Genomic DNA, 27,329 nt, shown 5'->3' on the forward strand with positions numbered 1-27,329 from the left:
AGCCAGATGCACACAGCTGGACTCTTGGAGAGGAGCCCTGCAGAAGGGGATTTGTACTCACACTGAGCTAGGAACTCACATGTGCCTCCAACCAGCCTACCTTTGAATGCTCAGGACTTTCTAGACACAAGCACCCTTTAGGCAGGGAGGCACACAGCACAGGGACAGTTACTAGGTATTTACTTGTTTTAAGAATTAAATACACCTTCCCCTTTTAACTTTCACAAGAGCCTTGTGAGGTCAGTACTATTATGTTTATTGTTTATGTGAGTCATCTAAAACAAGGATCTTGTCCCACATCAGTAGCTAGCAAAGAGCAGGCTGGGAGTCAGACGCAGTCAGTCTAGCTGAGCAGCCCATGAGTTTATTAATTCATCCTCTCTGAAGCCGGAAGTAGATCTACTGCCTTCTGAGAAAACTCACAGGGCCATCAGGTATTGACCTGGAACCCACAGACAATACATGATCTTTGCCTGGCTGTACACTTTGGGAGAAGTGACTCAAGATTAGCATATGTGAAAGCCCCTGACCAAGCTTTATCTATTTTTTCACCCCCTGGTGCTGTAGGTATGCTTAGTAGAACTCCAGGACTTCTGTAGGTGTTCTGTAGATTTGTCTCACTTGTCAGTGCAAATTGTGCAACCCATTGCATTTATATGTGTATACATGTAAACATATATTTAACATTTATGTGCATTGAATATACACACACACACACACATACACACATTGCAAGTGCTAGGCTTTCTATAGACACACATACACCCCCCCCCACACACACATTTTATTCCATTCTCTAAGGCAGAAACAGATAACATTCTCATTCTAACCAAGACAGAAAAGAAGTTTTGGTTATGTTTAGAGATCAGGATCTATGTTCTCCAGGATTTATGTATTTCTCTATATACTCCCCTACACCATCAATAATTTGTTTAATGAGTTAAGGGTTGCATGGTTAACAGTGAATTTAGTCTCTTATTTATCAACGGACTTTTGTTCAAAGTACACCATCTACTAGATGAGGCAACTTGACAAATGACCGAACTTCACAAGCCACAGTGTCCTTAGTGTTTTAAACAAGAACTTTGTAAATAGGGTTGGGGAAGGGTTGAAGAGAGTAATAGATAGAAAATTTCCTTTGTAGAAAGAACAGTGGCTACTTGGGACAGCAGTGATAGAGCTGAACTCAAGGGGCTATAGGAAAGGATGGTGGTCATGGCACAGGTCTCACATTGATACTACAAGGTTACCACAATCAGGACACTAGGCCATGGTTTTTATTTTAAACCTACAGATGCTTAGTTGGAAGTCATTGTGAGCCAGGAACTGGGGTGCCATAATGCAGAAGCTGGGAACTTGCTCACATTGACCAAGAATCCAGGGCTTAGCCAGCTTGGGGGGCCACTGGTGGGTTGCAGAATTGCTAATACTGGATAAAATATTTTTGTCATATTCAATATGCAATAGTTTAAAAATGATGAGGATTGTATGTTAACAGTAATCTGACCAAAGACTCTGTATTGTCTACCCTCTATCCTGTGAGAGATACACAGTCAGTAAGTTGCCATAAGGTCACTGTTATTTTCCTCAATGTGATTCTTCAACAGCTTGACTTCAGATGACTTTTCTTGCTGAATTCAATAATTGGTGCCTGCATTTGTCTGTTTTTTGCTGTACTGGGGTTCAAATACTGACTTGACACCCCCAGCCTGGACTGTTTTCTTTGAATAATTATGTAAAGATTCATATGATTCTGATGTCACAGAACAGGGCTTAGAATCACATTTGCACCTGCAGGTCCTATGTTCTGTTCCCTCCTTGTCCTGTAGAGCTAACTACTGCCAATAGTTTTAACCTACTGCCCTTCATTTTTATAACTGATAAATAATAATTGTATACATTTATGGAGAGCAGTGTGATATTTTGATCCCTGTGAAAACTGTGGAATGATCAAATCAAGCCACACATTGCATGGTCATCATCTTCAATATTTATCATTTCTTTTTCTCCCCCCCCCCTTTTTTTTGACAGTCTCTCTAAGTATTTCCTGCTGTCCTGGAACTTACTATGTCGACCAGTCTGGCCTTGAATTCACAGAGATCTGTCTGCCTTTGTCTCTGAGTGCTAGGATTAAGGCATTTGCCCTCACAATCAGCTCAGTATTGTAATTTATTTGTGATGAGAACATTTCCAATTCTCTGCTTTAAGTATCTTATAATATGCAGCATGCCATTGTTGGTATAGTCACCATGCTGGGAAGCAGGCCACTATGTGGTTTCCTTTTGGGAAATATAAGCAATACATATGGATTTACATGTCACTTCTTTCACAGTGGGCAGCATTATGGGAACCCTGTCCTTCAGTACACTTTGTCATGTAATAATGCCTTCTTAAGATCACTGAATCATAACACTTGCTGAGAGTGCCAACATCTGAGGGACCGCCCTCTCATGGTCTACATGCCACTTTGCAGTAGCAGTAGCATGCTGGGACCTGGCCCAAGAGACTATGAATGTGGCTGTCTTGTGTCTCTGAAAACTTGTTCCTTTTGCAGGGTGTCTGCAAGGTTTACTCTACCCATTCATCCTAAAATGAAGTTGAGTTCCCCAGTGTTAAATAATCTGTTTGGGGTTAGCAGCTTTTCAAGATTCAAATGTGGATCTGTTGGAAAGTTAGGACAGGGATCTCTACTCTGATATAGGTGTGGCCTGAGAGAGAGGCATTCAATTTCCATGGTACCCTTGGTAACTGCCTTTTAATCAAATCCATGAACTGTTTAGGGCATCCATTACTGTAACATTAAATGCAAGAGCACATTACAATTAAAATCACTGAAAATGGTTAAATGAATAAATGTTAAAAATGAAGTATAAGACAGTGCTGAATGAGCATTTCTCTCTGGGAAGGGAAAACAGAATAGATTCTGAGTGTTAACTGGGGACTGATGGGGACAGGGGAGGAAGTGATCAGATGATGGTCAGGGATTTAGGGAGAAAGTGCAGGGAGAGACAGCTGGAATTAGAGGCCATTTGGAGGGTGATGTGGAAACATAGGCCCTTGGAAACTTCCTGGAATCTATGAGGGTGACCCTAGTAAGGACTGCTAGTAATGGAGAACAAGGAGCCTGACCTGGCCATCTTTTGTAGCCAGACAAGTCTTCCAGTGGTGGGTTATATTTGATTGAATTGTCGAGCAAGAAGCTCCTGTGGAAATCCCTAAACAAGCCAGGCTGATGCTAGGACAGAAAGTTGCTGTCTGAAAACTGATAGCAGGGCCCCCCTGCTGAAGACAACTGCCACACAAATCAGAGGGCAGAGAGGTTGAGCTGGTGCATGCATGGAATCTTCATCCCTACATTCTAGTCTCTCCAGTGTGAGAAGGTATGGAAAGAAAAACCTGGACGTCAACCCAGCCACAAAATCTTCCACCTACAATCTGTCCTGCTTGCAAGATGTGCTGGGGCAATGGTGGCTCAGAACTTGTGGGAATAAACAACCAATGTCTGGTTTAATTTGAGGTCCAGGCCATGAAAGGGAGCCCTGCCCTGCTTGGATGGCCAGACACTAGAGACTGAATAGCCCAGAGACTAAGGCTAGAACCAAACTGTGTGAGCCCACAGAATTGACTCTATTCCATTTTGACGTAAGGTCAGAGGATTTTTGCCTGCCCTTTCTCTTCCAAGGAGAAACAAGGATTTCTGACCTAAGGGTATGAATGCAATAGGATGCTTGACAAGAATGTGGTCACTGCATGTCCTGCCTAAACAACGGAATACTTAACTCAGGAGATAGTTACTTGGTGTTTGGGGTAATGGGTAATGAGAAGGTAATTACACTTGCTTGTTCTTTGTGTGTTGGTGAAGGAGTCTTTTGCCTCTCCCCCTCTTTTGATGGGGGTATAAAAAGACTGCACAATAAACATGAGTGGTTCAGTATTCACTGGATGCCATTCCGACTCTACTCTCTGTCTCTATCTTAGTATCTTTAATTATTCTGCCTGCCATTTCTTATCCACAGGCTTTCCTCCAAACACAGACCAGACAAATCAGCCTGGCGGTTTCCTGGATGTGGAATACTACCCAAACACAACCAAGAAAACAAGACAAACCAAAAGAACAATGAAATGATTCCTAATGCTATTTTGCTATACTCATAGACTAGTACCTCGTCAGCAGATGGGAGTGGGTGCAGAGATTCACAGGCCAGACATTATGTGCAGAGTATAAACTGGAGATCTCCATTGGGTCTCTCCCCTTGGAGATGGGGAACCCTGGGGATGGAGGACACCAGAACATGACTGATTGGATCAACTAAGCAGGGCTCGCATGGGCTCACAGAGACTGAAGGGGCAAACTTGGGGCCTACATGGGACCGCACCATGGTTCTTAGCACATATATTATGAGTGTTAGCTTGTTGCTCTTGTGAGACTCCTAACAGTGGAAGCTGTTTTATCTCTTGCAGGCGCCTTTGCCTGCTCTTGAGACCCTTTTCCTCCTATTGGGTTGCCATGTCCAGCCTTGATATGAGGACATTTGCCTTGTTGTATTGAATCTTGTTTTGTCCTGTACCCCCACGCTAAATACTGAGTGAAGTAGAGGAAATGATGGCTTGTGGGTGGCTTATCTGGATTTACTGGGAGGGATAAAACTTGAAATAAGGAAAGGTGAGGGGTAGAGAGTTGGACCACCAGGTGGGCACCTGCCTGCCACTAACAGAATAGACACAGGCTTCTGGAAATGGATAGGCTTGCATGGCAAGGCAAGTTCTGCCAAACTAAGGCTCAGAGGCTATCATGACACACTTAAATGCCAAAGCCACAGAGAAGGCAAGTAAAGGTTGGAGCCCAGGGCTTCTGCCTTTGGAATTCCAGTTGATTACATATCTGGCTTTCTTGGGTTTACTCCACCAATTTCACACATGGGATCATTGCTTCTGAAGGGAAACTCACATGGAAGGGGACAGCAAAGAAAGGGGAGGAAAGCCAGTCTGGGGAACGGAGACATATCACACCCTTGAACTGCTTCCTCAGGTAGCAGAGGCAAGAGGCATCTGCTCACACATTCAAGGAGCCTAAGAATCCACCACATACACACACACACACACACACACACACACACACACACACACACACACACACACACACACGAGAGGCTGATCTGTGTAGTGACAGTGCTGGCTGGCTTCCTCTATGAGGAAACTGGAGGCAATTTACTACTTGCTGCAGGTTTGGGGGCACCAGTGACCTAAAAGTTGTACTCCAAGAAACACATTTATTCCCATATGGCCTCAGACACCCACATCATCAGTTGAGGCGGAGGCCACCTGCCTCCAGAACTGAAGGACATACTACAAGGGGTAGGGGGTATTGTGTAAAACTCGGGGGGCTTTAAAGAAAGCATCCCAAAGCATATACCCCATACTATGCTCCTGACCACCTTGACCTGAGGCGTCTTTCCTGTCTTGATTTTCATCTCCTTTGCTTTGATGAAATGCTCATTCTTCTCCCAAGGCTGCTTCATTGATGCTCTGGGCACCAGAAACCTAGAAGCTTGGCAGTGAATGAGAGCGGAGTACACCCTCACTTTACGCTGTTACTTCACAGATGGAGAAACCAAGGGCTCCAGAGAAAGCATTTCTGCTGACTGGCCCAAAGTTCCAGACGTTGCCCAGGAGTCTGGGGTGTAAGGATAGGAAATATTATTAAGCCAAGTGGAGGGGGAGGGGAGAGGGAAGGAAGGGAGCCCACCAGGAGGTAAGCAGAGCAAGTTGGCATTCTCATGAGGTGTGCTTAATGGCCAGCAGGTGGTGCTATGTACTTCCAGATCCCAAATGTAAGGATGAAGTAACCATACTCCCCTTCTTTAATAACCACTGTAAGGATTCCAGTATTTAATAGAGGCACACACACATGTGAGCCTATCATTGTTAGGATAATAAAAACATTCAGAAAACTAGATTGTAGTATAAGAATAGAGATGCTGCAATCTATTAACAGTATACAAGATCCTAAATGCTTCCCATGCTGACTTACAAGGCTGAAATACTGTTACTACTACCATCCTACAAATTAGGAAACTGAGGCTCAGAGGGGTAAAGATACCAACAAACTCATGATCCAGTTGGGGCTATGCAGGTATGAATCCGTGTGTGAAATATTTATGTCAGACTTATTATTGGCAGACACTGTTCTAAGTGCTTTGCAAATATTTTCTCATTTAATTCCTTCTACACTGTAGGAGACAGAACAGTCCCTCAGATACAAACACAAGGCAACTTGTGTTAAAATCCATGGGCTTTCCTTCCTAAGTGGTAGGCAATTCCCACTGTCTGGGAGCTTGCATTAGAATCCTAGCATCCAGTGGTTTCCATATGAATTTCAGGAGTCACTGAACTTCTTGAGGCTGGCAATCTTTCACCAGCAAGAAGATGCTAATGAAAAAAGCCACACATAGTTGTGGGAACATTAGAAAAAACATCTGTGGAAACAGTGTTGATTATACAGGGACAGTCTATGGCATGGGGTTGTTATTACCACAGATAACATAACTTCATTCACTTGAAGATGTGTCTTCCAGAAGTACCTGAAGTGATGAGGACCCAACTGTACCACAGCAAAGAATTCAGCATGCACCCAAACAGGGTGAAATGCTATGCACTTTCAATATATATTTGGGCACCGAGCAAAGTTTTAGAGACACAGAAAATAAATGCAATGAGAATTTGTAGACCAGGGCAGCTGACAGGAAAAATGCTTCTCAGAAGTGGAGCTGGTCCTAAGGAGAGAGAGCCTCCTGGGGAGACATTAAGAGGAATCCTGGGATACAGGCAGGTCACTAAACAGGAGGAGATGAAGTCAAGGATCAAGATATGGAGGTGTTCCAGAAAAGAGGATCTGTGCAAAGTCCAGAATGTGAGGATCCAGCATACCACAAGCTGTGTTTTTTTAATACATATATAGTTATTATCTTTTCTTATTTTACATATCGATCCCAGTTCCCTCTTCTTCCTCCCTCCAATGCCCTCACTCCCTCCCCTCCCATCCTCCATGCCTTCCAGAAGGGATCATCAAAATCTGTCAAGGCATTTGGAGTAGGGTCTATGCCCTCCCTCCTGCTTCTAGGCTAACGGAGTATCCCTCCATGGGGAACATGCTCCCAAAGTCCTTTCATGCACCAGGGATACATCCCAATTTCCCTGTCAGAGGTCCCTTAGTCTGCCTAGGCCTTCTAACTGAGACCCACATTCAGGGGGTCTGCATGGAGGCCCAGCTACTTAAAAGGCCAAAACAGGGGGATCACTTGAATCCAGGGGCTCAAGATCAACCTGAACATTATAGTAAGATCTTCATCCAAGGTAAATAAATAAATAAAGAGTGATTTAATACAAATTATTCAAAATGTCAAGTAAAAGAAATAGAAACTAAAAATTATAAATATTTTACTTAAGTTTTATATTGACATTTGGAATAATTTTGGAGCATAACTTTCTTATGTTTATATATCTACACATAAATGTATTTGTATGAAGTATGACTCCAAAGTAGCAACAACCTCATTAATTTGCTCACTCACTCATTCATTCAAATGGTATGTTTGGGAGCCTATGAGTCTGGGAATAGCTAAGGCTAGAGGAAGACAGCCATGAGGAAGGCAACCATGAGCCCCACCTTCAGGGATGTACTTCCTCGAGGATGACCCCAGAAAATTATCAGTCATACACTTCTCTATTGTCATCATTCATAAGTGGCACAACCACCAGGAAAACTGGAAAGGGTGACAGGACAGACACTGACTCATTTCAGGTGTGGGTGGGGAATGATGCTACCAAAAACAGAATGTTGACTCCCAGACTGGAAGTTCTAGGAGCATATCCTAGGCCTGTGACCTTCAACCCAAGGAAACAGTTTCATGCAGGGTCCGAGTCCTGAGTCTGGGTCCTCTCTTGGTTCTGTATCCAAGTTGCTGTACCACATCCTTTCTGTGAGTCTCTGGAAAGAGTGTGGTTTATACAAAACCTACTAGGGCCATCTCTTCATAGATCTGCATTCAGGATTATCACATTGTACCTGGATATCTGTAATGGTGAAACACACCCTGGAAAAGAGCAAATGCCAGCCATCACATGCTCCCACCCTTGGTCCCTTCAAAAGCCTGTTGTTAAAACTACCAGGACACTCCTGAGGTGGAAACTTATTGGTCAGGTCTTGCCATGCCCTTGATCCCCTTGAGTGGTAGTTATGAACACACCATGTTTAGGTCCCTCTGCAGAACTCCAGAATCGGGATCATCAATGTCCTACAAGATTCCAAGGATACTGGTTTTCTGACAGATGAAGCCAATTTCCGCCTTGAAAATATCCACACTTGGCTGTCACCTGGGATATTCTGAGGTTGATGACAGTGTTGTCAGAAGTAAGGTTACAGAGATCTACTGAGCATCCCTTTCTTACAAATCCAGACTTTGCTCTGCTCATTGCTTACTCTCCACCTTGGCAGAGCATTTTCTGTTTCCCTGAATCCTGAGGCATCTTCACCCGGGGACACAAAGGCCCTGTGGCCAGCCGTTCTTTCCCAAGATGCTATGTAAGTGGCGAATGTATGCGTGCCCTTCTAGGTACTGGTTTCTTTCTAGTTGTTTGAAAACCATCTTGACTGTACAAGGCTGGCTTGAAGCATACTGCTTGAAGTCCTGTGCTAGAGGGCTTTTAGAAGACATCATTGTTCTGCACTTCTCCTTTACAACACTTTTCTAAGACAACTAGCCAAAAGGCCACCAGCTCAATGGCAGGAATGTGTTCTTCAGCCAAGCAATGGCATTCCCGGAAGGAAAAGGGATTTGTAACTTGTAGATGGGCAAGGAGGCAACACGGGTGTAACACAAAGCCAAAGAAGCTATGAGGCCCTCTCACCGTGCCTCTCCAACCTTCAATACCTCAGCTCCTACCCATCATCCCGACACCTGTGGTTTACACCATCTCATTTTTTGGGGGGTTGCATTGCCTCTCTTGTCTCTGACTACACTGTCTCCCAGAATCTCTCTGGATTCAGACTCCCAGTAGGCCTTCCTGCCTCCCTTTATCACATACCATTTGTAGCCTTCAGCCTTCCACCCTTGGCCAGACAACTTTGGCTGCCAGGTGGGGGCTCCTGGAACCTTTCCTGCTGCTCGGCGAAGGCTCCATACGCACACTCAACCTCTTAAACTAACAGAGGACTCCCCCACCCCACACACTCTTTTTGTCTCCATCGGCGCCCTGACACCAACAGTGCTCTAAAATTCAGGTAAAAGAGGCATTCTCAGATGCTGGGGGGGAGGATCAGACAGCGACGTCTGCTCTGCCCTAGACAGAAGCCAGGGGAAATTCAGATAGGACCTCAGGGAGGGTACAGCTGTCTCCCGAACTGACCTCCAGATCTCACCCCGAATTAACATCCATTCGAGAAAACTCTATCATCACTGCCAGCTCGCGTGGGACTCAATCCGAAGTGGGACTCCTGTGGCCCCAGCCGGTCAACCCACACCGGGATCTCCTCCACTGTTCTTGGGCTTTGCCCCACCCCCACCCCAGCTCCGGGCTGCACCCGCAGCTTCCCTAGTGCTGTTGTCCCCGGAGTCCCCCGCGCCCCGGGCAGCGCCCTGACCCGGGTACAGGAGGCGGGCAAGCCGCCGGGTCCAGCGAGCCGGCTCCGGCAGTCTGCGCGCCGCGCTCCAAGGCAGCGGGGTGAATGGACGGCATCCAGCCTGGCCGGCAATTTGAAAATAAAAATAAAACAGAGGGAAAAGAAATAAATACTAAGGAGTGAGCCAGAAAGCCAAAACAAATACAATGGCGCGGGCTTCGGGGCCGGGCGTGGGAGGCTGGGGGGGGGAGGACTTTGTGCTCCCGCCCCCGCTTCTCGCTCCTAATTGAAGAAACACAATCCCGGCCGCCGACCCGCGGGCCGACAGGGCAGTGCCGACGGCCACAGCCCCGCCCCCGCCCGCAACAGGGGCCGGCTTGTTCTTTGTGCTGGCAAATATTTATTTTGGTTCGAGTGGCCCCCTTTCCACAAAGACCACCTGGTTGTAATCAATAACACCTATTTTCAGATAATCTGCTGCTCTCTAGGAGAGCCCAAGAACTCACCCAAACAGGGCCCTTTTTAAAGGGCATTTTAAATGGGCTGACGAGGGTTGGAGCAGGGACCCTGGTAGGGGCAGCAGGGAGTAGTGCCTAGGTGGTCAGGAGGGAGCTGAACTCTGGCCATCAGGTGGGGCAGCTCTGACCTCAAGGGGTTGCTGCTTGATGGAGGGTCTGGGGCCTTACAAAAGAAACAACTGGAAGCCTTTCTTTTGGCAGTCCAAATGTTGCTACAAAGTAGCTTCTAGAGAACCAAAAGCACCCATTTCTGTTCTCCGGAGGAAGAACTAAGCTATCTAGCTGTTCCTTTTAGGAGCTAAGGGCCTCCCCTATTATAGTCATTAATTTGGAGGTGTAGGCTGAAGGAACTCTCAAGCTAGAGTTCAAAATGAGCAAGACCTGTCTTAAAACAAGAACAATATTGACAAAGAATGCATGTCCACAATTACAGTGGGCCAGCATCTTGGGCTGAGGCAGGGAAGAGAAGAGACAACACCCAGCTCCTATAGAGCTCAGGGAGTGACAGACAATAAAGGACTTAGTGCTTTGGGTGAGAACAGCCCTGCTTCTGGTACTTACTTTCCTGTAGAGCAGATGTCAGAGGAGGTGCTCACAGGTAGAGAAGGGCAGAAAGGAGCAGAAAGTACTGCTCAGTCCAAATATCCAGAGGGTGCAGCCACAGGCCAGGGGCCAAGTCTACCCACTCATGTCCTCCCAGAGCGTTGGAGCCTTCGGCTATGGAAAGCACTATATTAAGGACAAAATGAAAACCATCAGCTATTGCTCTCCTTCACCCTCCAAATGGCACATTGTATTCTAAACCAGGTGGTGATGTGTAGTTGTTTTTGTAAAATATGACATTTGTAGACTTTCCAAGACTTAATTTACTATTTGGGGGCAAAGCATAGAGAGAGCAAGTACCTTTCAGAAACCAGGATGCTCATGAGAGACGTTGCACTGGGTCATGCTATCCAATGTGCTGTCCTGGCTTTGGCAGCCTGGCTAGTCAGGATGCTTGCCATATCCACAACCCCATTTGGGGAGGAAACCCTGGCTATTCTTTCAAGGTTCCTGTCTACCAAGGATGGTGTGTGTGTGTGTGTGTGTGTGTGTGTGTGTGTGTGTGTGTGTGTGTGTGTGTGTAGGCCAGATGTCAACCTCAAATGTTACTCCCTAGGAGCTGTCCATCTTGTTTTTTGAGACAGGTTCTCTCAATTGGTTTGGGGCTCACATAGGCTAGACCAACCAACCACTGGGCTCCAGAGATCTTTCTGTCTTCTTCTCCCCAGTTTATGGATTACACGTGTGAGCCATCATGCCCATCTTTCATGAGTGTGTGCTGGGGATCAAACTCAGCTTCTCAGGCTGGCACAGCAGGCATTTTACTACTGAGCTCTCTCCCTAGCCATTCCCGGGAAGGTTTACAATACATCCTCAGATCTCCACAAAGCTCAAGATGTCTGGTAACAGTGTAGAGATGTTCTTTGTCCCTACGTGGTCAGGTTGGCAGGGTGGAAGACAGTCAGAGGGACATGGAGCTTGCACAGTGGTGGTTAACAACTCAGCAGATAAAACTAATTCTAGACTGCCCTCTGCCTTATCCTGCAACCCACACCTCCATGCTGCTCTCTATCCTCATGCTGCATTCTTTATCTTCAGAGATGGCCGGAAAGGGGGTGGGGCTGATTTACTTACTGTTTGTATGGGTTTGGCCAGGCTGGGGCTGAATCTATGTCACTGTGCTTCATCAAGTAGGTGGTGCTCTCCCTCTGGTGAGATGTCCTCAGGATTGCTTCCCAATGCTGCATCTGTAGAAAGATTAAACATGGGTGCAGATGACACAATAGGGGCTTCATGGCTCCAAAAAGATCATGATGAGAAAGGGGTGACAGACAGGAAGCAGGGTGCTGTGTTGGAATTTGGGGTAATTGAATTTGCTGTGCAGCCTGCAGTTATGACTTGGGTCATCCTTTGGTCGTAAATCCACCAAGACCAGGAAATTCCATAGTTAGGCCAATTTTTCAATTTTTTTTCCAGAGATCTGGGTGGTTACAATTTAGTGAGACTTCAGTGCAATCCCTTCATCTTTGGGCTATATTTTCCTCCGAACAATGAACAGACCCTCATGTGTAAAGGACACTTGTCCATCTGTTCTGATTACCCAAAATGCTGGAAGTGGAATAACCCCTTCTCCTCAGGGACCTCTTGCATATGTTACGAGGTAGTTGCTTTAACTCATTTTTTTTCTTCATTGTGTTTGGATCCATGCCACTTGTAATTAGCTGCCAATCATCTGGATAACTGATCTCTTGAAGACTTCATCAAGATTTAACCTAAATGCATGTGTATGCAAATGATTCTAATAGCATGGTAGAGTTGGGAAACTAAGATGCTCAAAAGATCCTATCTGGAATTAACTAGGCCTCTCCTGTGCAGAAGAGAGAGGTCTAGGTCTTGCGACAGTGAAGATCTGCTCAGTACAGAGCAGCCAGGGGAACCACTGTGTCATTGACAATGGAGCTCATTGTGGGGATGGGAGCCCCTGGCTTACTCTCTTCTCTATTCACCTGAACCTCTGAAAGACTGGATTTGTTAGAGTTTGGGGTCCTTGTTAGAAGGTGGGAATCATTACTTTGTAAAGATCTGGTGAAAGAACTTGCAGAGAATCCTTTAGAAATACTCCTTTGGGGGAGGCAGGTTTAGGCTATTGCCTAGTGATTTTAGCTATGCAGAGACTAGCCATATGTCTGTATTGCTTCTCTGTGTGCTATCTGTATGGATAGCCTGCATTCCCCACAGTTCAGAGTTCTCAGAGGGATGTCTGACATAAATTGGTTTCCCGATGGTTGTATGCTCTATTAAGCTATTTTTTCTAAGTAACAAACTTTTACCTTATGCAGAAAACTGTGTGATAAGTTTATGTTGTGGGGGGGAGAGACAGAGAAAGAGCAGAGGAAGGTGAAACTGTCTGGAGAAGCAGAGGTGTCTGGGATGTATTGCTAGGATATATGTGATGCTTGATTAAACATTTCTAGAAACCAGGGGCTCTGGGCAGTATAATAATCAGCGGGGAAAGAAATACTGCATCTACCAGGGAAAGCAATTAACACCAAGCACAGCTTTGGTAACAATTGCTAGCAAATTATAACAGTGGCCTAGTCTAATGCTTTGGCTGTATCCTCTCTGGTTTTATTCTGTTGCACATCTTTAGTGCTAGCAGGAATGTAACAGAACCGACACTCCATTTTGTCTCTCAGCTGGGCCTTGGACCCTTTCTGTCTAGCAGGTGCAATTTGATAAACAACAGACATGCACTGCAGCCTTCCGTAAGCCAGGCACGCAGCCAGACGCAGTCCCTGCCCTTCTCTCCCTTATTGTCCACTGGAGGACATAAGCTTTCAAACACAAAGAACTTGTGCTTTCACAGTGCTCTGTCGCTGTATTGCTCAACATTCAAAAGTGATTCAAAAGCCATGCATTCCTTACTCCAGTCTCTGTCTAAACCAGTAACATCATAACTCAGAACACTGCTTCCCACATTTCCCAGCCCTACCTCCTCCTCCTGTTCCCTTCTATTCCCCTGTTTTCTCTCCCGGAGAAAGAAATGTAAAAATTTGTCATTTAGGAAAAAAAAAATTACAAAGGAGAGTAAGTTCATTAGAAGAAAGCCAATTTATAATTTACTATTTCCCCTAGTTCCCTCACTCTCAGATACTTCCTAGCTCAGAAAATGCACGCATATGTGTGTAAACCGAGGCAGATCAAAGCTGCAGATGGCTGCCTCTTGTTATCTGTTCTCTCATCTCTTCAATCTCTTTGCCTCTTGAAGCTGTAGGTGTGGCTGAACAGGGCAAGTGTCAGCTCGCAGTGGCACAGGAGCTGTAGTGCTTAGCGGTGTAAGAAAAGTTGTGGTGTATGGGGGTCAGGGTTCCACCAAGGCAGGTTGGGAACGTGTTCTTGTGGAGGGTAACTCAGCATGGGCGGTTATGTTTGAACAGGCTGAAGATGGCACCCACACACTGGGGGGGGGGGCGGGGTGAAAGGAGATCCATGAAATGGAGGAACCTGTCACAAGTGGGTAGAGAGGGTCCCCAGGGAAAAGATTGTTTATTGACAGGGTACTGGTGAGGAAGCATATTCAATATACCTAACCAAACCACCATTTTCATTACAGATATGGAAAGGAAGAACATAGAGGGATCCTGTGGTGTTGGATTGGAAACGAGTGCATCTAAATGAACTCAGGATTTTCAATACTAATTGAGATAAATGTGGACTGTATACGTATTTGTATACATAAGCATATGGAAATGTATATGCACACATAGTATGTGCATATTATATATAAATGGATATGCATATAATGCCTAGTGCTGCCCACTGGGAAGGGCTATGGATAGGGCCACTGTTTAACAGTGGGCACACCTAGAACTCAGATAGCAGCTTTGAAAAATCTTTTCCCACTAAGGGACTGGAAGCCTAAAGATGTTTTTGAAGGAACAAATAAAGAAGTAATCAAAGATTGGTGGGTGTGTATCAGCCAAAAGTGAGCCACCTGAATGGCTTCCTACAGGGACAAAATACTCATTAAACTAATGAAAAGAACATATCCCAGTCTCTCAATAGAACTGGAAAATGTGAGTCTTTAGAGATGTATCTTTAGGAACACTTACTTAAATATACAGATAGGTATGAATGAACACATTAGAATTTGATGGTGTGAAGATATACCCATAATTCCATGAGGGACATCTGCACAAAATGCTAATTGCAAAAGGTAAAAGTTTAAATTTCAGAAAAGCCTGGAAAACACCATCTATTCAACAAACCGATTAAGTGAACTCCATCAGTAGCAGGATACACAGAGAGTGTTTGCATCCCGGCAGGCTGCCAGGGGAAGAACCTAGTATGATTTCTGGGATATTTCTCATAGGAAGCCAGGCCTAAATCAAGCCATGAGCACGTGCCAGAAAACCAAACCCTGGGCCATTCTACCAGCTCATGATACTCTAAATTGTCAAGGTTCTGAAAGTCAGGGGAAGACTGGGCATTCCAAATGCCGCCTGTGATTCCGAGTGATCCTTTACTCTAGTACAACAGATGATAATAGGATGGCCTGGTGGCACAGAACTGTTATTTCCTGTTACTATGGAAACTGAGGCAGGAGAACCATAAGGACTAACTTGACTACAAAGGTAAAGCCAGCCTGAGAAACTTAGTGAAGCCTGCCTAAAAATAAAAGTGAAGCAGTGGCCTGAAGATAGCCCAGAGTAGACAGCTTGTCTAGTGAGTGTGCGACAAATTTCCTTCAGTTCAGTTTCCATGGTCGAAAAAAAAGTAGGGGCAGACAGAAAGGAGATCACTGAAACATGGAAGTAAGCTGTCCAGGTTAATCTTCTGGTTTTCTGGCTTGTGGGGGACTCTGTAGGGGGAGACTGGTGCCTAGCAGGAATATACCCTCCAGTACAGAGCTGATGGAGCTGTAATCAGTTCAAGAAAAGATGCTTACTTGTATTGTTCCAACTGTTTTCTAAGTTTGTGGTAACCTCAAGGCTCTGTAATTTTTGATTGTGTGTATATATTCTGGTGTGTGCAGGAGGAGGCTAGTGCACACATTCGCAAGGCCAGAGAAGGGTAGCTGATGTCCTATTCTTTTGCTCCCCATTTATTCCATAGAGACAGGGTCTCCTGTTGAACCTGGAGCTAGGCTTACAGCCAGCAAGCCACAGGGATCCTCTTGTCTCTCCATGTCCTGACCATACAATATTGGTTACAGATGCATACACAACTGAGATTCCAATTCCTCAGAGAAAGAGAGAGAGAGAGAGAGAGAGAGAGAGAGAGAGAGAGAGAGAGAGAGAGAGAGAGGTTGATGTTGGGTCTTCCTGTATTACTGTGTTAAGTTTTTGAGACCAGTCACATCACTGAGCTTGGAGCTCACTGATTGGCCAGAGAACTCCAGGGATCTGACCATCTCAGCCCCACCATTGCTAAAGTTACAAATACACATATCAGCTTGGTTTAAGTAGGTGGTAGGGATTAGAACGCATGTTCTCTTTTTTGCCCAGCAAGAACTTTATCCACTTAGCCATCTTCCCAACTCCTGATTTAACTCTATTATATATAAGGGGGACCAGAGCCATGTTTAAAGTTTTGACATCCATGCAATATATGTATGTATGTATGTATGTATGTATATTTGCTTTTCTGTAGTTCTTTTAAACAGAGAACACTTTTATGACATGATCTTGCCATGCGTCTTGGATGTCTTTGGATGATACTGCAGAAGTCCTTATTTTACACACGAGGAAGTAAGCCTCAGAGACTGGAATTTGTACACAGTGGGAGGGGGCAGCTGGGATTCACAGCCTGGTCTTTATGACTGTGGGCTTGTTCTTGTTAACACTTTGAATATACTTAGTGACCAGTTGCTGGAAGCCACTGCCACCACAGTGGCAGGTAAGAAACGTATGTTCCACCTTCCATGAAGCCTCTGAGGGGCTTTAGGTCTGTGAAAATGTCGGACTCCAACATTATTAAGGCATAAAATCCCTCCTGCCAACTTCTATTTCTTAGCCAGTTTAATGATCCTATCTGATATATCTGACAAAGTGCGTTTTTAGCATCCTTTAGATCAATCTCCTTTCTTTGCAGCCCCCGCGCAGCTCCTTGCACGCTTAACTGAGGTGGACATACGGAACCAGTGAAGGGCAAGCACCCACATAGGACACCATGAGGCTGAGCATGGTGAAGATGCAAATGCCTTCTGGAAAATCCCATCTACTCCCACTTTTCATTCATTTGAAAAAGGCCTTTCTGACTGAAAAATAAACAGCTACATTGTCCTGAGTGCCCGGACAGAGTAGCCTCCAGTTACTACAGTCTTAATAACTGCCCTTGAAGAACCTAACAGGTGACACTGACTACACACACACACACACACACACACACACACACACACACACACACACACACTTTCTGTTCAGCACTCTGCACTGGATTTACAAGTTGTTCTCGGATGCCTCCCAGGGTCTCTGGCAAGAGATGTTATTCAGCTCTCTAGTCAGTAGATAGCTATAATTTGCCTAGTAGGTGAAAGGGCCAAAATTTGAATGCAGGGTCCCTAGGATTATATAAACACTCTTTTAGTCTCCCCAAATTATCTCTCTCCTCCTACTAAGAAGTCACATGCATTAACTCAGTTAAAATCCAGAAGGTTAATCTAGCAATTGTAGGTAAGTAAGTGCTCTCACTGGAGACTTTGTTTTTCCATAGAGCTTTTAAGCCAAGTGTAAATTGACTATGTGCTTAGGAATTTATCAGCTCAGACAGACTGAAACAATCAGACAGGAGGCCAAGAAAGAGTAAGAGAGGGAGACAGACCCGAGGCATGAGCCCACATTCCTTTCCAAAGCTCTCCTTCATATTCTTTCTCATTTGGCTGAAGCCCTAGAGGCTTGCCTGACTAAACCACTTCCTCTCAGAAGTGGCCATCCTCTGAGGGAGCCTGGGATTTGTAGTCTTTAAATCAGCCGACCTTTCATAATCCTTAAAGGGAGTGTGACTAAAGGCATGCAGTATCAGTTTCAGTAGCTTTCCTGTGATGAAATGCTCAGTGTGTTTTCACAAGTCACAGATTCCCTCTTGAATAAAAATGGAAACTCTGCCTGTCCACCAGAACCCTACTGCAGCCTCTCCTATAGGAGTCTGCCCCTCCTCCACAATCTCCTCTCTAGTCTACACTGCCACTCTCCAGTCTACACCTCCCCTCCCCTCTCCACACCTCCTCTCTCCAGCCTACCCCTCCCTCTCCAGTCTATACCGGCCCTCTCTAGTCTACATCTCTCTTCTAGCCTTCACAGAAACTCTACCTCTTTGCTACCTCCTGAGTTCTAGACACAAGCTCCCACTGCTGATAAGGCAGAAGAACCTCTGTAAGGAGGCAGACAAGAACAAGGTACAGAATGCTGGCTGGACAGCAGAGTTCATGCTCACAGGCTGGCTTCCCAAGCAATTCTTCCAAAGGGTGCTATTCCAGAAGTTTTCAAAGCAATGTATCTGCATCATGGTTGTTAATAAAGAAACACGAGAGAAAGTAGTATGTGACAGCAAGACCCCAGAGTCCAAAACTTCTCATAGAAAACAGGCTAGAGAGACGGTGGCTCAACTGTTAAAGGTTCTTCCTGATCCTGCAGAGGATCAGGGTTCCGGTCCCAACACCCATGTGGTGACTTATAATCAGCTATAACACCAGTAACAGAGCTCTAACCTCCCTCTTCTGACCTCCATGGGCATCAGGAACTTGGGTGCTTGGGTGTTAACACACATACATTCAGTAAAGCACCCACATACAGAAAATAAGATAAATAAATCTAAAACTCTTTTTAAAAAAATCCAGTTGTACATTGGAATTTGAGGGGTAATAGTTTCACAAACTCCCAAGAGATACCCAAACTCCTAGATTCTCAAGTCGCTTACAAATGTGGTGTTTGCCTATAATTTAGGCATGTATGTATGTATGTATGTATGTATGTATGTATGTATGTATATGTATATATACATATACACATATATATTTAAGTTACTAGATTACTTTTACTACTTACTCCAAGGTAAAGATGGTGGAAACAATTTTTACAATATGTTGAGTGCTGTTTGGGAAACATGTCTGTACATGTTGAGTTCAGATGTATGTTTTAAAAACTATGTTTAATTGCAGTGATTTTTAAAACCATCACAAATGATACCTTGCTCTGTCAGTGACTTTACTTGGGAAGAATGGGTATTCATTTCTTCCTTGGCATTCTGGATCCTTCTGTCTCCCTTGGTATCAACTACAAATATTCTCTCCGTGGAACGACACTTTATGTATTATCCATGGACTAAACAAACATGTTACACCCATTCTCTAACTGCATGCAGATATAGGTTAGAGACAGCCATGATCACTTTAAATGTTCTTAAACTTCTGGTGGTTTTTTTACGCTAAAAATGTTTTAAAGAAACTTCCTTTGGGTATCAACAAAATTTGGCTACTGAAAACTTAAAACCTCTGCTACATTGAAAATCCATATGTCAAAACCTAATCCCTAATGTTTGACTAGTTGGAGATGGGGCCTTTTGGGAGATGACAAAGTCATAAAAGGGAGCTCTCATGACTGAGCAAACGTGCTGCAGCTTTGCATAGGAAACACAGCTAAAGAGGGCCAACTAGGGCCTGGAGACATGGCTCGGGAGTTAAAACCCCTTGTTCTCACAGGAGATACAGGTATGCTTTCCAGTATCTGTGTCAGGCAGCACCCATGACAATTGTCTAATAACTCCCTGTAACTCCAGTGTCAAGGATCCTATACCCCCTTCTGGCATCTCTGGGTACCAGCACGTATATGTATGTACATATATACAGGTATATATGCATCAAATATTTTTTTTTCCAAAAGGGCAAACTAATGGTGTGAGCATCCTGTTCTTACAGCACTCAGGCAGGCATATGTGCCTCCTCGTTTTTCCTAATAGTCTGTTGTATATTTGTATACTTTGTGTATTTGGAAACTGATGGGAGGGCTTTCTAGTTGACTATTTATAGCATATCTAGCTTTTCTCATTTTCTTTTTCTATGTCTGGGCCATCAATGCCAAGTCTTCATTCTTTCCTCTGTTAGAAGGCACTAGGAAATCCATATATGTATATAGATATGTGTACTTACTTCACTAATGGTCACTGTTTCTGTTTCGATAACAGGGGCAATGTAATATAAAAAAGGGAGAAAACAGAATGTCAGCTCTAATGTATTTTTATATCACCTTATAAAATTTTGTCCTTTGACTCATAATAAATAATTAATCTTATTTTTCCCTGGATAGCACAGGAGATGGATTACAGGACCACTTGAAGACACAAAATCCATGGTTGTCCAAATCCCTTATTTATAGGACTCAGCATTTACGTGCATATCCTCCTAATACTCTCTAAATCAAACCTAGATAGTATATGATATAAGTGCAAAGCTAAATACTATGTAATTAGTTGTTATAATACATGATTAGGTAAAATGACAAAAGTGACAATAAGAGTCTGTATATATTCAGGAAAGATGCGATTTTTATTTATGTGTGTGTGTGTGTGTGTGTGTGTGTATGTGTATATTTGTTTGTATAGGTGTATGCTATGTGTGTGCAGGTGTCTGAGGAGGTCAGAAAAGGGTATCAGACCCTTGGCAGCTAGAATTATAGGCAGTTGTGAGTCTTCCAAAATGAGTGCTGGGTGCCCTGGGTCCTCCACAGGAACAGCGATTGCTCTTAGCCTTTATCTGTCTCTCCACCCCACAACTTAAAACAGTTTCTGAATATTTTCAGTTATGGTTTGGTGAATTTACAAATGTATATCTATGGTATAAAAGCCCCTCTATGCAACATGCAAATCAACACACACACACACACACACACACACACACACACACACACACAGAGAGAGAGAGAGAGAGAGAGAGAGAGAGAGAGAATATATGCTTAATGTAGTTTACAATATAGGGTGCAAGTCTAAAAAGTTGGAAATCAGTGTTCAGAACTCATTTCATATTCTTCAGGTAAACCTACCTGGTCTAGAAATTACTGGGTTCAGCTCAGCAAGGACCATAGGTGACAAACATCTTTAAGGCGTTTCTAGAGTTACTAATTCTGTGAGAGTCCATGCAACAACAAGGGCTTTTTCTAGTCTTATTCTTCTTCATTGTTCTACAGAGGACTAAGCTGCCTAACAGTGAAGCCATCTGAAGCAAGCTTCTCTAATGGGCAGAAAATAGAGCTGGAAAGTCTGCATAAAACCACATGGTGGACTTAAATGTAGCCAGACCCTTGTTCTCCATCCCAGTATCAGGTCAACTTATGGGCAGAAGAGAGTCAAGTATACCAGGCAAGGTCCTGGGGATGGCTGCTGCTGTAGTTCCTTGGATACAGTTTACCTTACAAATGGCTTAGAAAATGTTGAAAACATCATCAACAACAGTTTGGAACTTTACTGATATTGTACTCCGGTGTGTGTGTTTGGAAAATTATTGATGGTATAAGAAACCAGTAGGCAGTTTTTCCTTGGGGCCAGTGAGAGACCTCAGTGGATGAAAGTGAGATGTGCAAACCTAATGACCTGAGTTTGATTCCTAAGACCCATGGAAAAAAGCCAGACATGGAGAGATGGAGGCAGGAGAGTTGTAGGGCAGCTTGGGACTCAGCCTGAAGTCTACAAGGTGGTAGAAATGCAAAGAGAAATTCTGCCTCAAAAACCAAGGCAGAAGGAGAAAACTAACTCATAAAAGTCCTCTGATCTCTACACGTGTGTGATGGCATGTACACACACACACACACACACACACACACACACACACACTCGCATACACCCCAACAGTAATAAAGACACTTTCCCTGTGGGAAAGCCTTTGTCATGGCAGTAAATAAAAACACAATGTCTTCAGTTCTGAGAGAAGAAGGCACAATTTATTTAAGTCAAATTATTTTACAACATAGTCTTCATTGGACAGTTGTCAGCTTAACACTTAATATAGTTTAAAAAGTCATGATTACCTGCAAAATTATATATATTTTCCGTCTAAAAATATATTGCATATATGGAGCAGAAGTCCTCGTATCCACGAGGCAGAGTTTGTTCTGTTCAGGTCATTGTAGCCCTGTTATTTACAAACATTTCTAAAGCTCTGCAGATCTACGTGAATCTTTCTTTTTGTTCTGGCATTCCTGTTAAATAACAATACCACGGCTTTTCTTCCTAAAAACACAGTGACTTTAAACGCCCTGTTTCTTTTCATCAATAGTCACATTATGCTTATTAAAAAAAAAAACCCAGCTATAAAAACGTACAAACAGCCCAAATGTACAGATTGACAAAAGATGTACAAATTATATTTAAAAAAATAACAATGATTGATTTGATAGTAAAACTGCATTTGTGACCGAGGTCAACTCGTTTATTCACTCTTTTTAACTTTTAATTATTCACTTTTTAATACTGTGAGATATAGGAAAATAACTCTGCATAATTTATACAGTAAGTTGCCTTCTGATTGGTTGACCGTGGTCTGGTGCTCTGACAAACGCACAGCGCTTGCGAATCTGTCTGAGTTTAGAAGTCCCTATGACTTCTTAAAGTACTGGGACCCATTGTCATTACAAAAAATAGCTATTTAATTCTCCGTCCTTTAGGAGTGTCTGTGTCAAAACGTCTTAGCTCATATTCTGACTATTTCTGGACAGAATGGTCAGCCAAGTGCATATTGCCCATTGAGAGGGATTTTGTAATACCCATGGCTTCTTAAATACACACATACACACACATCTTTCCTTTAAATTCCAGTTGGGCAAAAACTTCACTGGCCTTGCAGCCAGTGTTCCAGTTGCCATCGGCTGAATTAAGTCCTCCTAAGATAAGATTATAAACATCCTGCCTTGATTTTCACTAAGTCTCAAACCAGACCATTCCTGGTCCAGTCCATGATTCATTATCCTATAGAATCCTACAATGATGAGACCCGTGTATTGATAAGAAACTGCTTTGGTCATTAAAAATATAAAGAAAATTTATACTTTTTTCTCAGAACCATGGCATAACCATTCCAGTAACCTAAATATTTAATTCAATAGATGATAGGAGGCTGAGAATCCAAACTGGTATACTGGCCAATGGGATGATTAAAAAAAAAAAATTTTTTTTTTTTGTTCAGGTAGAGGAAGCAAAAGTTTTTGACATAAAAATAATCATTTTTAAAAGAACAAATGCAAAAGTTTCATCCAAAAGAAAGAATGTCCAGTTTTCTTGACTCTTCAAGGCTACTTATGTCCTTTAGAGTTCAGAGTATCCAGGTAAAGTGAGAGCTGGAACCTCAGCCAGAAGGCCACTGATGTTAAGTTCTAGTAGTAGCTGCCTAAGTGTGAAGGCACATGGGTGTTAGGATGGCGAGGGACACTAGGGTTGGGGTAGATCCCAGCAGTAGGGGAGGTCCAGTATTGTGATGCTGCTCCAAAGAAGCTGGAAGAGGTGACAGGCATGGAGGATGGGTGGGGAGGGACAAAGTTCACCTTCTGTTGATGGGTGTGGTAGGAAGGCATGTAGGAGATATCAGAAGGGTACTTGTACATGGATGACTCAGTTGGATGTGGCTGCAGGGCTTGAGCAATGCCATGGAAGTCAAATTTGTAGGCATACCTTTTGCCATGCACTTTGGTCATAATGTTTTTATCATAGTAGTATCGGAGGGCCCGGCTCAGCTTGTCATAATTCATGTTGGGCTTGCTCTTCCGCTCTCCCCAGCGCCTGGCCACCTCATCCGGGTCTGTCATTTTGAACTCCCCGTTGGTTCCCTCCCAGGTGATACAGCTGGCATTGGCACTGTCAGACAGTAGCTCCAGGAGGAATTGCCACAGCTGGATTTGCCCGCTTCCTGCAGGCAGTGAGGGAACAGGAGAAAAATGGTTTCAGTCCTGATTTTTAAACATGGCAATTTTCATCCTTTCTAAGAAACCCTCTCTTATGTCAGAATCACGGAGGTAACTCTTCTTCGCTTTAGAAAATAGAAACAGGAACATAAGAATTGTGCATGTTTATAGGGCGTAGGGTGATAATTTGGCATGAGTACACAGTGATTGATGATCCAAGTGGGGTAATTAGCATGACCATCACTTCATTTGCTAAATCATTAAGGATCCTCTTACCCAGCTAGTGTGAAAGGTAAAATGAATAGGGTTAACTCTGAGATTAGCATTTTAAGCAAGGTTAGATCTTAAGAAAGATTGCCCAGTGGTTGGTAATAAAGTGTTGGCATTGTCCCAGTAAACTGTAATACTCTCAGGGAAGCCAACTCCCCTATCTTTTCTTCTGCTTAGACTTGAGTCACTATCTAATCTCTCCTTATTACTGAAGTCCCTCACGCTACTTCCTGTTGGCCTTAAAGAGTGTCTAGCATCCCAGAACCTCTTGGATGCGGCTGTGGGTAGTCGCAGGAAGAGGGCACCTCATGGATTTAGGGTTCACTAAGCTTGGCTGTTCTCCAGTAGAGTCCTAGTGTCTGGCTTTTAGTGTTAAGTTCTGCACAGAGAATGTAGGTAGAAGTAAAAATACCAAGAGGGGATGTTAGGTGGCCTCTTTATCTTCTGGGCATGAATGGTCTGGTGCTAAAGAGCAGGGAATAGGCCCAGACAGCTTGTGTTTCCTGCAGTGCTGCAGGTAACAGCAGGCATGTAAGCCTGGCTGTCCTTGCCTTTAGCTCTCAATCTCTATGGTTTGGGTTAGAAGAACACAACATTTTTAAGAGTTATTTTTAATAGCAAATCCTTAACACACTTTTGAGTTCAGTTGATGTGCAACTCTTTTAGGGATAGACTTCCTTTTAAAAGGCCAGATAACCACAACACTCAAATCAAAGCAAAACACTTGGGGCCATTTATTCAAGAGCCCTGTTTGAGGAGTAACTGAGAGCAACTTCTACGCGAGTTATTTACCATGGACATACATCTCCGTGCAGAGATGCAGTATGACTGAATACATTTGCTCTCCAGACGTACTTCAGTAAGTGGACACTGCTACCCACTAACAGGCCTTGGACTGTTGTCTGTGAACAACTGAATATTTGACTAAGGAAGCTGGTAAAACTCTCCAGACAGTCTTAGGATTAAGGTTTCTGTGACCCACAGATGCAGAGAACATTCTAGAAAGAAAGGCTTGCAGGCCAAGGTTAACTCACCAGGGTTGGCTAGGCGGCTGCTAGTTGGGCCCAGGATCTGATAAGGGTCTAAGGAAACAACAACAACAACAACAACAAAAAGTTTGCTTCACTCCTCAGACAATTTGACAACAGCATCCATAAGAAACCTCGACGGTCCCCCTTTTATCTCAGGTTCATAGGTCAAATTGATCAAAGACCTTGGTCATAATTGTGGCCCAATCGACACAGAGTAGCAATAGCACCATTTCTTCACATTCGGTTTCTGAACTTTTAGATTATGCTGTCATTACCACCCTCACCCCCCCACCAACAAAATCACCCATACATTTGCAAAGGAGCTGACCAATATTTAACCACACAATGACTACACTGAAGGATTGCTTATTAGGCTTAAAGGTGGTATGGTGACTACTAGCCATTAATCAACCCCCTTTTTAATGCTGAAGATATTACACATGTCTGAGTTTTCTGATGGACCATGAAAACCACCAGGCAGCCTGGGTTCTTGTCCCACCCATGGCATGCCCTAACTTGAGTTTTGGACAACCTCTGTGTATAAATTCTCTCAGCTAAGAAGGGTGGTTTGGGTCCCTGGCTTTAGGTCCTTTCTACCAAAACATTCTGTGATTTTAAGCTTAGAAAACCTACCAGAATTTGTATTTTAGCTATAAAATCACTTTTTAAAAAACCACTGTTTTCCCCCAATTATAATTGTAATTATTAACAAATTAATGCAGCTTCTTTTTAAAGCTTTGAATTAAATCGAACAGTTCTTAAAGCCTTTTAGTCCACCTTTTTATTAACTTTTAATGTTTATTTAAATGACACCGAGTTTGGGCAGATGATATCAATTTTTTTCCTGCTCTACCTGACTTGGTTTTCACTTGCATTTCACCTTTTATGCACTTTCTATATTTTGGGTGGAATGTTTGCCCATCCCAAAGCAAATAGCTTGTTTAGATCTTACTTCAGCTACACCACACATGAAAGACGTGGTGTTGAGCACAATGATTGGCTTCAGATCTGGGAAGGGCCTTGCTGTGGGACCTTTCTCTAGAAGACAAAGCAGCCAGAGAGGAAAATGAACAAAGGATGCTCGCTCGGAAAAGAATTGAGCCAAGGTATTGTTGTCAACTTCCTGTTTGTTGTAAGCATGCAAGTACCAGAAAGGGCTGGGATGGGGTTGTGGGGAGTGGCTGGCATGTCTGTCATAGGAGGTCATGCTCTAGAAGGTATTATAGATTGCAGTCTCTCATCATTTCAGCATTAAGGATTTCTAGGCTCATGGCTTCAAAGTTCTTCTACCTTAACTGTTAAGAAAATCCATCAGTAGGTAAGGGCATCTCCAAAGTATGGTTTCATGAAGTGTAAAAGTCTTGGATGAGACGTGAGCATTCTGGAGCTTCAGCTCTGCTTGTATTCTGAGAATTCCTTTCACTTACCTGGGCCTCTGCTTTCTTCTTCTACAGCATTGGGCCATTTCAGCTGGAAGTCCCCTTTCTGACTAATATTTAACAAATCATTTCCTGGGTCCAGTACTTGCTACTTCATTCATAGATACTCTCTTAGGTAGAAGAGACAATGTGTGAAGTAGAGTTGTCCCTTGGTATACATAGGGAATAGGTTCTAAGACCCATTAAGGCTCTTAGAATCCATAAATGCTCACTCAAGTTCTGTACAGACAATGAGATATTTGCATATAATCTAAGCATATCCATCCATGTTCTTTAAATTATCCCTAGATTACCAATAGGATGCAAATGCTATGCACAGTTTGCTGTATTGTTGGAATAATGAAAGAAATCGAGTCTGTCCCCTTCGGTACAGATACAGAGCCTTTCCTGTGTATTATGAGTCTGTGGTTGGCTAATCCCTGTAGTGGAACAATCCTTTTCTACACTTCGATTATGTGTTACTCTCATTGGTTAATAAGAAGCTCACAGCTGCAGCTGGGCTGGAAGTTAGGCATGAAAGCCAAACTGAGATGATGAGAAGGAGAAGGGTGGAGTTAAGATGCCAGCCAGCCATCTACCTAGGAAGCAAGACATGCTAAAAGACAGGTAAAGTCACGAGCCACGTGACTATATATGTGTGTATATATACACACACACATATACACACATATTTATATGTACATATATATATTAATTTAAGTCGTAAGAGCTAACTATTAATCCCATTGTACTACTGGCAGAGCATTTATAAATAATACTAAGTCCCTGTGGGGTAATTTGGAAGCAGATGCCCAGACAGGGAGCTGGTATTCAGGACAGAAAACCCTCCATCTACACAGAACCCACAGATGTGGAGGGCCAACTGTACACAGTCTCACTCACTCCCCCATTGACTGTGGAATCCACAACTGTCTAACACACAAGGGAGGGGCTCCAAATCTGAGACAGGTACCTGGCTGGGGCCGCTGCTCAGTGTTCTTGCCCATGGTCTGTGCTCCTCCAAGGGGAGGACCTGTAGAGAAGAGAAC

At 43.7% G+C, this 27,329-nt stretch overlaps 1 protein-coding gene across 1 annotated transcript in view; it reads right to left on the reverse strand.

Moving 5' to 3' along the window:
- Nucleotides 1-21,586: 21,586 nt before the first annotated feature.
- The window catches only part of Fli1 (Fli-1 proto-oncogene, ETS transcription factor), a 117,178-nt gene continuing 111,435 nt past the window's right edge, over nucleotides 21,587-27,329 (reverse strand). Inside the window, exons 7-9 of the mRNA XM_051197034.1 lie at nucleotides 27,254-27,313; nucleotides 24,866-24,913; nucleotides 21,587-23,566 (exon numbers count right to left, since the gene is read on the reverse strand). Coding sequence (XP_051052991.1) covers nucleotides 23,037-23,566; nucleotides 24,866-24,913; nucleotides 27,254-27,313 — 638 coding nt within the window. The 3' untranslated portion in view covers nucleotides 21,587-23,036. The remainder of the gene's footprint in view (nucleotides 23,567-24,865; nucleotides 24,914-27,253; nucleotides 27,314-27,329) is intronic.

This window comes from Phodopus roborovskii, unplaced genomic scaffold (genome assembly GCF_943737965.1).
Source record: "Phodopus roborovskii unplaced genomic scaffold, PHOROB, whole genome shotgun sequence".
NCBI classification, from domain to species: domain Eukaryota; kingdom Metazoa; phylum Chordata; class Mammalia; order Rodentia; family Cricetidae; genus Phodopus; species Phodopus roborovskii.